Source organism: Dendropsophus ebraccatus, chromosome 1 (genome assembly GCF_027789765.1).
Source record: "Dendropsophus ebraccatus isolate aDenEbr1 chromosome 1, aDenEbr1.pat, whole genome shotgun sequence".
In the NCBI taxonomy this organism is placed as follows: Eukaryota; Metazoa; Chordata; class Amphibia; order Anura; family Hylidae; genus Dendropsophus; species Dendropsophus ebraccatus.
In genome coordinates this window covers 7,675,682-7,687,561 of record NC_091454.1, presented here as the reverse complement: position 1 = coordinate 7,687,561, position 11,880 = coordinate 7,675,682, and the positions used below count along the sequence as shown (strand labels likewise).

The window sequence follows — 11,880 nt, the reverse complement described above, 5'->3', positions numbered from 1 at the left end:
AGATAGTAGATGATAGGGGTGCTATACTGTCACTCACCACCAGAGGTCACTGCAGATAGTAGATGATAGGGGTGCTGTACTGTCACTCACCACCAGAGGTCACTGCAGATAGTAGATGATAGGGGTGCTATACTGTCACTCACCACCAGAGGTCACTGTAGATAGTAGATGATAGGGGTGCTATACTGTCACTGACCACCAGAGGTCACTGCAGATAGTAGATGATAGGGGTGCTGTACTGTCACTCACCACCAGAGGTCACTGCAGATAGTAGATGATAGGGAAGCTATACTGTCACTGACCACCAGAGGTCACTGCAGATAGTAGATGATAGGGTTGCTATACTGTCACTAATCACCAGAGGTCACTGTAGATAGTAGATGATAAAGGTGCTATACTGTCACTCACCACCAGAGGTCACTGCAGATAGTAGATGATAGGGAAGCTATACTATCACTCACCACCAGAGGTCACTGCAGAAAGTAGATGATAGGGAAGCTATACTGTCACTCACCACCAGAGGTCACTGCAGAAAGTAGATGATAGGGAAGCTATACTGTCACTCACCACCAGAGGTCACTGCAGAAAGTAGATGATAGGGAAGCTATACTATCACTCACCACCAGAGGTCACTGCAGAAAGTAGATGATAGGGAAGCTATACTGTCACTCACCACCAGAGGTCACTGCAGAAAGTAGATGATAGGGAAGCTATACTGTCACTCACCACCAGAGGTCACTGCAGAAAGTAGATGATAGGGAAGCTATACTGTCACTCACCACCAGAGGTCACTGCAGATAGTAGATGATAGGGAAGCTATACTGTCACTCACCACCAGAGGTCACTGCAGATAGTAGATGATAGGGGTGCTGTACTGTCAGTAACCACCAGAGGTCACTGCAGTTAGTAGATGATAGGGGTGTTATACTGTCACTCACCACCAGAGGTCACTGCAGATAGTAGATGATAGGGGTGTTATACTGTCACTCACCACCAGAGGTCACTGCAGATAGTAGATGATAGGGGTGCTGTACTGTCACTAACCACCAGAGGTCACTGAGGTTACACCAGAGGTTACAATGTATTATTATATTATATTACAGTGTATTATTATATTATATTACACTGTATTATATTATATTATATTGCACTGTATTATTATATTGCACTGTATTATTATATTACACTGTATTATTATATTATATTACACTGTATTATTATATTATATTATGGTGGGTTCACACCTACAGGATCTGCAGCAGATTTCATTTAAATAACTGAACACAGCATCAAATCTGCTGCAGATCCTGTAGGTGTGAACGCACCCTTACACTGTATTATTATATTATATTACACTGTATTATTATATTATATTACACTGTATTATTATATTATATTACACTGTATTATTATATTACACTGTATTATTATATTATATTACACTGTATTATTATATTACACTGTGTTATTATATTATATTACACTGTATTATTATATTATATTACACTGTATTATTATATTATATTACACTGTATTATTATATTATATTACACTGTATTATATTATATTACACTGTATTATTATATTACACTGTATTATTATATTATATTCTGGCTTTTATTATAGTCTTTGATTAGATTATCCCCATTGATAAAGCGTCTACTATTACATCTCATTCATAAACTCGAGTGCTGAGGAGACGACAGATCCTCGTCATTGTGTCGTCTGAGGAAGCGAAGAGTCACCAGACCTGCGCCTTATTATAGGGGAGCTGATTGAGAACTAGGGGGCGCTATTGTGTTACTGAATAGCTTGTCACTCCTGCCCCTCCCTCCCCAGATGACCAGCAGAGCTGAGGGGGGCCATGCGTCACCTATTCCTGGAATCCTGACTGAAGAAGCAAGGAGAGCTCCTCGGGGGCGGGGCTTAGAGTTTTCCAGCCTTCTGATAGGAGATACACTTGTTCCCACTTGTTCAGCTTTGATAGGACATTGTAATACACACAGCAGCCAACCCATTTTATATACAGTGTAATACCCACACAGCCTTGACTTTAATACTGCTCAACCTGATTCTAGACAGCGGGATGAATTTTATTGTAAGTGGAGTTCCCCTTTAAGGACACTCCCGTTTTCTTATTACGGGCCTCCTCTCTCAGAATCTGATCATAGAAGTTGCCCGCTCCTCTCATCATCAATAGATGTCCTGTAGGGGGCGCTGTACTGGATATGTCAGTGATGTCATTGGCCACACCCCACAGTCCTCATTCTATGGTTATTGGTCTCTTCATATATACATATATATATATATATATATATATATATATATATATATATATATACAGCCAACAATGCAGAAACCTACTACAACACATTACTGACGCTGAGAGATCGGGTTACATCTGATTTTACTCGACTTCACCCGTCAGATCTCATTGTGATCAAATATTTGCATACACCTGTGAGCAGGGGCAGGACAGGGAAGCCCCGGAGCATTGGATACATTGACAACGTTTTTTCCATTAATTTTAATGGGAAGTCAGAACAGGCCGAGCAGGTTCTCCCATAAGCAGATCTAATAGATGCTGGGCCACGTGTGGTAACAGCGCCCCCACCACCAGGACCAAGATGCTGGGCCACGTGTGGTAACGGCGCCACCACAACCAGGACCAAGATGCTGGGCCACGTGTGGTAACAGCGCCACCACCACCAGGACCAAGATGCTGGGCCACGTGTGGTAACAGCGCCACCACCACCAGGACCAAGATGCTGGGCCATGTGTGGTAACAGCGCCACCACCACCAGGACCAAGATGCTGGGCCACGTGTGGTAACAGCACCACCACCACCAAGACCAAGATGCTGGGCCACGTGTGGTAACAGCGCCACCACCACCAGGACCAAGATGCTGGGCCACGTGTGGTAACAGCGCCACCACCACCAGGACCAAGATGCTGGGCCACGTGTGGTAACAGCGCCACCACCACCAGGACCAAGATGCTGGGCCACGTGTGGTAACAGCGCCACCACCACCAGGACCAAGATGCTGGGCCACGTGTGGTAACAGCGTCACCACCACCAGGACCAAGCAGATGAGGTCATTGTTTCCCTTTTACACCAGGAATTTGAAGAGACAGTCACTTAAAATAGGATAAATCCACCTAGAAAGTTCATTGTACACAACATCTGTCATCTTAGCTCAACAATCGATTTTCTTTTACAGCTGCCATAAAGTGAGACTCTGTTGGATTGGAAAGCCTTAAAGGGGTACTGTGGCAAAATGTTTTTTCTTTAAAATCAACTGATGTCAGAAAGTTCTATAGATTTGTAATTTATTTCTATTTAAAAATCTCCAGTCTTTCAGTACTTATCAGCTGCTGTATGTCCTGCAGGAAGTGGTGTATTCTTTCCAGTCTGACACAGTGCTCTCTGCTGCCACCTCTGTCCATGTCAGGAACTGTCCAGAGCAGTAGCAAATCCCCATAGAAAACCTCTCCTGCTCTGGACAGTTCCTGACATGGACAGAGGTGGCAGCAGAGAGCACTGTGTCAGACTGGAGAGAATACACCACTTCCTGCAGGACATACAGCAGCTGATAAGGACTGGAAAAAAATTACAAATCTGTATGAATTTCTGAAACCAGTTGATTTGAAAAAAAAAAAAAAAATTGCAGGAGTACCCCTTTAACTATCGGCTGTGATAAGAAGAGTCCGCTCCTCGCCATTAGAGTCATTGGAACGTATGAAATGGACGGCACTTGTTAATAAAGCTCGGACATCTTGGAGGTAAAACTCAAAACAGGGTATTCAAGTCTACGTGATAAATAAGGGTGTAACCCCGCCCCCGGGACCTGCGGGGGCAGGGAGGAGGGGGGGCATAGGGACCTCTGGCCAGTAAGAAACAACCCTCTCTAGTGAAATGTGGTGGTCAAGGTAGAGACACCATCTCAGCCTCAAGGTTCTTGGGTCTCCTCCGACCACCCCACCATAAGCCATATGGATCACTGGCCGGTTGGGCCCTTCCTTAAAGGTACATCTTCATCAGACTATTTGTCGTAGGACAGTACTTCAGCTGAAGATGTTCCAGAAACGTTCCCTCCTCCAGACGTTGACCTTGGCTCTTTTTGTTCCAGAGATGGACCCCATAGCTGTTCCTCAACAACCTCTTCATCTCTTTCGGCTCAATCACCTCAAAGAACTTTTTCCAGTCCTGCCAGTCGACCGGGTAGAAGTTTTCCTTGGGAAGAACATTGACCCCTCTGCAGCTGCTCTTGTCCCTTAGTCTTCGGGTCCCACACCACCTCTTGTAGACCCTGGTGAGGAGCTGAGGGCCTTGATGTCCGTACAACCAGTAGTTGTAAGTGTCCACAAAGTCCTTCATGCAGAGGTCGATGAACTTGTGCCGGGGTTGGAAGGTGAGGAACGCTCCGTTGATGATGTACAACGATTGTAGGCCCATGGCATTGGTGAGACTCAACAAATTCTTGAGGACGATGAAATCCGTATCCAGGTAGATGCCACCCCACTTCCAGAGGATGGCCAGCCGACAGGCATCTGAGAGAGTCGGGTAGTCCACTAGTTCCCAATGGCTTTCTACTCTGGAGTACCACAAGCTAAGAGGCGTATCCGAAAACAGTTTCTTGAAATCTAAAGGAACAAAGTCCACGTTCGAGAAGCAACTGAGAAGAGAGATGCCAAAATTTCGGGGTAGAGACTGGTTGTTGCCCGTTAACCCGTTCATCATCATAGTTATTTTCGTGTGGGGGTTGGCTCGAGCTGCGGATTCTACCGCACACATCACTTGGAAGGTTGGACTAGTCCTGTCTGAGGTCTCCAAGAAGAAGATGCCACCACCATGACCACCATTGTTAGATTCGGGGCTGTTGGGTGGATTCGGGATGGACTCTGGACAGCTGACCTCCTTAGGTAGATGATGTAGGCGCGCCTCCTCTTCCGTCACCGAGGTGAACTTCAAATACACGAGGAGGAATATAAAGGAAACCGAAGTGAAGGAAGCCAATGACATGGACCACGACTTCACCCTCATCGTGACCCCCGAGGATAGACAGTCGGAGGGCTTCATGTTTTCGTCAGATCGTAGAATTTTTTGGTATCTGCAAAAAGAGAAGAAGAATGAGGTCAAAAATGTCGTCAGAAAAACCAGTTTCATGGCCCTGTACGCGACCCGATAAGCCTCAAGGTGGACATGTACCTTCAAGAGCTGTCACTCAAATTCTTGTTCTTCACATACAACCCAACCAAGCACGGGTGTGGAAAGTGGCAGATACCTCCCGTCCCTCATCCTAGTCCTAGCACCAGAAGGTGGTGGACACTATGGACCTCCAGGTGCTTGGATGGAGTCAACCTGAACTGGGTCCAACCATGAGGAACATAGGTCTTCCCTTATATTATGGGGAGCATTGATGAACCCCCAACCTAACGGTGGTGTCAGGTGGTGGCATCATCCCTACCATCTTGGCATCTAGACCTAACACCATCGCAGCCATAGGATCTTCCACCTCTACACCGGGGTTTGTACCATTGTGTCAAGGTCTCGATGACGTTGGAGAAGACTTTATGGCATGTCAATGACATTGAGGATAGAAGAGACACGCCTGCAGCTAGACACGTATGGACAGGCACCATCTTAAGCCTCGCTCCCGCACATTTCTCAGAGTTATACGTGGTTCTTCAGGGAAAGGACAAAGAACACGGTGAGGGGAACTCCGATGGAATTATAGATGGGTATCAGGTCTCGTCATCGGTTATCTCTGATCTTCACGCCTCAGTTCCACACGCTGAGTCACATGGGGAAGGGTCTGTGTCATATACTGTATGTCGATACTACCACTACCTCAGTGTTATCTGTATATAAGACTAACTGCCATGTGACCTGGTTATACCCTGACTCAGCATAATCTATATCAAAGACCGCCACCTGCCCAGGATGACCTGTAGCCGAGTCGCAGTATCAGTGCCCTGCTCTATCGTCATCAGCCTATGTACAGCTGCTCTTGTTCTTTTTTGTTCCCTGAGGAAATTAAAAGGTTTCAAGGGGAAACACGTCGAGAGTGAAATTATTCTAACTATATGTATACTATGGAATGTGGCTGTACATATTGGTTTAGGCCCCCCCTATATGTATCCATACGTTTACACCACCGCGCCCCCTGGCTATTCTGTAGGTGTGAAAACGTTTGCTGCAATGTCCGTGTCTATCATCAATGACTGATCGCTGCATCTCAGCCGGTGAGTCTGACTGATCGGGTGTCGTCCTACCTGTTTCTATGCGGAGGAGAGTGAAGTTTATGATCTCACGCTATAAAGTGTTTACTAGCTTGTAATCACTTCCTCTATAATGTTATAAAGCTGTCACCTCTGGAAAGATTCTTGATGCGGAGCCAAGTGGGAAGCCAGCAAATGCCGGGAAAGAAGCAAAGCGGGAAGAGGAAGAGGAGGAGGAGGAAGATGTGCTATGTAGGAAAGGTTCAACAAAACTGATATATACAGGCACATACAGTATATATATACATATATATATAATCACATACAGTATATATACACACAGGCACATACAGTATATATATACATATATATATACACACAGGAACATACAGTATATATATACAGGCACATACAGTATATATATACATATATATATACACACAGGCACATACAGTATATATATAGGCACATACAGTATATATACAGGCACATACAGTATATATATACATATACAGGCACATACAGTATATATACAGGCACATACAGTATATATATACATATATATACACACAGGCACATACAGTATATATATACATATATATATACACACAGGAACATACAGTATATATATACAGGCACATACAGTATATATATACATATATATATACACACAGGCACATACAGTATATATATAGGCACATACAGTATATATACAGGCACATACAGTATATATATACATATACAGGCACATACAGTATATATACAGGCACATACAGTATATATATACATATATATACACACAGGCACATACAGTATATATATACAGGCACATACAGTGTATATATAGGCACATACAGTATATATACAGGCACATAGCTCTATAAAAAGAATAAAAAAGACATACCTCCCTGGGTCCCCACAGCTCCCTCTATGACATCATCTGCTCCCTGCAGCTCCTGCTATGACATCATCTGGTCCCTGCAGCTCCTGCTATGACATCATCTGGTCCCTGCAGCTCCTGCTATGACATCATCTGGTCCCTGCAGCTCCTGCTATGACATCATCTGCTCCCTGCAGCTCCTGCTATGACATCATCTGCTCCCTGCAGCTCCTGCTATGACATCATCTGCTCCCTGCAGCTCCTGCTATGACATCATCAGCTCCCTGCAGCTCCTGCTATGACATCATCTGCTCCCTGCAGCTCCTGCTATGACATCATCTGCTCCCTAAGGACTTGTTGGGGTCTAAGCTCAGTGATCTCCACTCACACACACAGAAGATGAAATATGGTGGAAACTTCAGAGATAACAGGGAACAATAGACGACATTGACTGGAAGATAGATGGCGGTGTAATGTCACCTTAATGACGATAATGGATATAATATGTAAACTATTATGTAATTACCTGATATAGAGCTGGCGCCTGGGGAAGCCTGAGTCTGCGGCACCAGGAGAAGCACAGACCACTGCCCCCGACCACCAGTGTATAGCAGTATTATTTACAGAGAGAATGTGTAGAGAGAATATGGCTGTATTATTTGTATACTACAGTATATGGTGGTATTATTTGTGTACTGTATGGCAGTATTATTTGTGTACTCTTTAGTGGTATTATTCGAGTACTCTATGATTGTATTATTTGGATACTGTATGGTGGTATTATTTGTGTCCTCTATGGTGGTATTACTTGGATACTATATGGTGGTATTATTTAGATACTCTATGATTGTATTATTTGGATACTATATGGTGGTATTATTTGTGTCCTCTATGGTGGTATTACTTGGATACTATATGGTGGTATTATTTAGATACTCTATGATTGTATTATTTGGATACTCTATGATTGTGGATACTTTATGGCGGTATTATTTAGATACTATATGGTGGTATTACTTGGATACTCTATGGTGGTATAGCAGTATTCTATGAAAAGTATTGGATGAAAAATAAATAGCAGTATTTTTTGGACACCAAATGTAAATATTGTATTGAGAATATATGGCAGAGTAATGTCGGCAGTCTTCAGTGCGGTTTTATTTATACATTGTTCGGTAGTACTATATAGGCAGTGAATGGCAGTATTGAAGGAAAAATATATGGCAGCATTATATACACACTGAATAGAAGCATGTTATGTGGGTACTTTGTTTGGATACTACATGGTGGTATTATTTATACACTGTATAGAAGTGTTATATAGGTATTGAATGGCAGTTTGTATAAAAACTATGTGGCAGTATATTTTGGACACCATATGGAGTTATTGGGTATAGAACATTTGGTAGGGTTACATTGCCACTCTATGGTAGTATTACCTGTATGCTATAAGATGAAGAATAGACTATGTTCCCATAAGGTAAATGTTACTGCAAACAATAGTTGTTACCTGCACGCATTTGTACATTGTGGGAACATAGCCCTATAGCGGTATCACTTATCTGCTCTATGGCGGTATTTTTTGGACTGATAATCATAAAAAATAGTCATAATGTTGTATGGAAGATATAGGACAAGAATGGCTATGTGAGCATTATATGGTGCTATTATGTATACATTGTATGCAGTGTTATTTATGCAGTGGATGGTGGTACTGTATGGATATTATATGGTGGAATTATTTATACATTATATACAGTGGATGGTGGTACTGTATGGATATTATATGGCGGTATTATTTATACATTATATGCAGTGTTCTTTGGGCAGTGGATGATGGTACTGTATGGATATTATATGGCGGTATTATTTATACATTATATACAGTGGATGGTGGTACTGTATGGATATTATATGGTGATATTATTTATCCATTATATACAGTGGATGGTGGTACTGTATGTATATTATATGGCGGTATTATTTATACATTATATACAGTGTTATTTGGGCAGTGGATGGTGGTACTGTATGGATATTATATGGCGGTATTATTTATACATTATATGCAGTGTTCTTTGGGCAGTGGATGATGGTACTGTATGGATATTATATGGCGGTATTATTTATACATTATATGCAGTGTTCTTTGGGCAGTGGATGATGGTACTGTATGGATATTATATGGCGGTATTATTTATACATTATATGCAGTGTTCTTTGGGCAGTGGATGATGGTACTGTATGGATATTATATGGCGGTATTATTTATACATTATATGCAGTGTTCTTTGGGCAGTGGATGATGGTACTGTATGGATATTATATGGCGGTATTATTTATACATTATATGCAGTGTTCTTTGGGCAGTGGATGATGGTACTGTATGGATATTATATGGTGGTATTATTTATACATTATATACACTATTATTTGGGCAGTGGATGGTGGTATCATTTATTATTTTGGCAATAGCTGGCGGTATTTACATGTAAACAAATTTGCACAAGTGTGTGTGTGTGTGTGTAATGCTCCCGAGGGCACGGGAACCCCCAGGGCTTCTGTGTACTTTTCAGTTCGCGCTCTATCCTGCCTGTATGGAGGCATCAGTATGGCGGTCAGTAGATCCTTCTTTACAGATAGGAGATAGACGTAAGAGCAGCGAGGTGAAGTATGTCACCCCCCTTCCAGATCTAATATATCTGTTTTTTATGCTTTAGGTCAAATTTATGCAGAAATATAGAAGATTCAGCCGTGTTCATTCAGCGCTGCAGCCGTGAGATGAGGAGTGTGATAGCCGCATGTTTCCTGATCCTCATTGAGAGCATGTGCTTGTATAGCTGAGCCGAGGGTGCGCATATATACGCTCAGGACCCCTCCCTCCTCTGAGAGCGCTAACACTGAATACTGTATACATGTAGCAGTGCCGAGGTTGTTCGACCCCATTGTCAGATGAATCTTTAAACTAAAGAAGAGTTGAGTGTGTCATATATAGCAGAGCTGTGTTTGTATCAGGTGGAATAGACCTGAGTGTAGCATATATAGCAGAGCTGTGTTTGTTTCAGGTGGAATAGACCTGAGTGTAGCATATATAGCAGAGCTGTGTTTGTTTCAGGTGGAATAGACCTGAGTGTAGCATATATAGCAGAGCTGTGTTTGTTTCAGGTGGAATAGACCTGAGTGTAGCATATATAGCAGAGCTGTGTTTGTTTCAGGTGGAGCAGACCTAAGCGTTGCATATATAGCAGGGCTGTGTTTGCTACAGGTGGAGTAGACCTGAGTGTTGCATATATAGCAGAGCTGTGTTTGTTTCAGGTGGAGCAGACCTGAGTGCTGCATATATAGCAGAGCTGTGTTTGTTTCAGGTGGAATAGACCTGAGTGTAGCATATATAGCAGAGATGGGTTTGCTACAGGTGGAGTAGCCCTTGTTTCAGGTGGAGCAGACCTTAGTGTAGCATATACAGCAGAGCTGTGTTTGTTTCAGGTGGAGCAGACCTTAGTGTTGCATATATAGCAGAGCTGTGTTTGTTTCAGGAGGAATAGACCTGAGTGTAGCATATATAGCAGAGCTGTGTTTGTTTCAGGTGGAATAGACCTGAGTGTAGCATATATAGCAGAGCTGTGTTTGTTTCAGGTGGAATAGACCTTAGTGTAGCATATATAGCAGAGCTGTGTTTGTCACAGGTGGAGCAGACCTGAGTGTAGCATATATAGCAGAGATGGGTTTGCTACAGGTGGAGTAGCCCTGAGCGTTACATATATAGCAGAGCTGTGTTTGTTTCAGGTGGAGAAGACCTTAGTGTTGCATATATAGCAGAGCTGTGTTTGTTTCAGGTGGAATAGACCTAAGTGTTGCATATATAGCAGAGCTGTGTTTGTTTCAAGTGGAGCAGACCTGAGTGTAGCATATATAGCAGAGATGGATTTGCTACAGGTGGAGTAGACCTGAGTGCTGCATATATAGCAGAGCTGTGTTTGTTTCAAGTAAAGCAGACTTGAGTGCTGCATATATAGCAGAGCTGTGTTTGTTTCAGGTGCAGTAGACCTGAGTACTGCATAAATAGCAGAGCTGTGTTTGTTTCAGGTGGAATAGACCTGAGTGTAGCATATATAGCAGAGCTGTGTTTGTTTCAGGTGGAATAGACCTGAGTGCTGCATATATAGCAGAGCTGGGTTTGTTTCAGGTGGAGCAGACCTGAATGTTGCATATATAGCAGAGCTGTGTTTGTCACAGGTGGAGCAGACCTGAGTGTAGCATATATAGCAGAGAGGGGTTTGCTACAGGTGGAGTAGCCCTGAGCGTGTCATTTGTTGCTTCGCCCATCCTTCCCTGTATTCTTCACTCACTAAAAATAAAGCTCAATGACATATTCAGCTCTGCTGCACCTGTAGAGATTTGTCTGGCAGTATGGAGTCGTACCTGATATGTCGTTCCGGTCATCGCTGCAGAGAGACGTCTCATTTCCAGTCAGTGTCAGTGTCATGTGATAAGAAGTCCCAGATGTTCAGTGACACCCCTGTACCTGACACCTCCCAGGGCTGGAGGTGTGAAGGGGAGGAGGCAGCAGGTATGGAGGGAGGGAGGCAGCAGGTATGGAGGGAGGGAGGCAGCAGGTACAGAGGGAGGGAGGGAGGCAGCAGGTATGGAGGGAGGGAGGCAGGTATGGAGGGAGGGAGGCAGCAGGTATGGAGGGAGGCCGCAGGTATGGAGGGAGGGAGGCAGCAGGTATGGAGGGAGGCCGCAGGTATGGAGGGAGGGAGGCAGCAGGTATGGAG

The 11,880-nt window shown here is 43.5% G+C and overlaps 1 protein-coding gene across 3 annotated transcripts; it reads right to left on the bottom strand.

Moving 5' to 3' along the window:
- Nucleotides 1-3,559: 3,559 nt before the first annotated feature.
- Nucleotides 3,560-11,628, bottom strand: A4GALT (alpha 1,4-galactosyltransferase (P1PK blood group)). Of its 3 annotated transcripts, none has more exons than XM_069951813.1 (2): nucleotides 11,525-11,628; nucleotides 3,560-5,111 (listed from the first exon to the last, which is right to left on the bottom strand). In XM_069951813.1, the coding sequence occupies exon 2, from the start codon at nucleotides 5,078-5,080 to the stop codon at nucleotides 4,022-4,024; it is 1,059 nt and encodes a 352-aa protein (XP_069807914.1). In that variant the 5' UTR covers nucleotides 5,081-5,111; nucleotides 11,525-11,628; the 3' UTR covers nucleotides 3,560-4,021. The 3 variants fall into 3 exon arrangements, with proteins under 3 accessions (XP_069807914.1, XP_069807920.1, XP_069807927.1); XM_069951819.1 differs by lacking the exon at nucleotides 11,525-11,628 and adding an exon at nucleotides 7,127-7,211; XM_069951826.1 differs by lacking the exon at nucleotides 11,525-11,628 and adding an exon at nucleotides 5,210-5,700.
- Nucleotides 11,629-11,880: the final 252 nt, after the last annotated feature.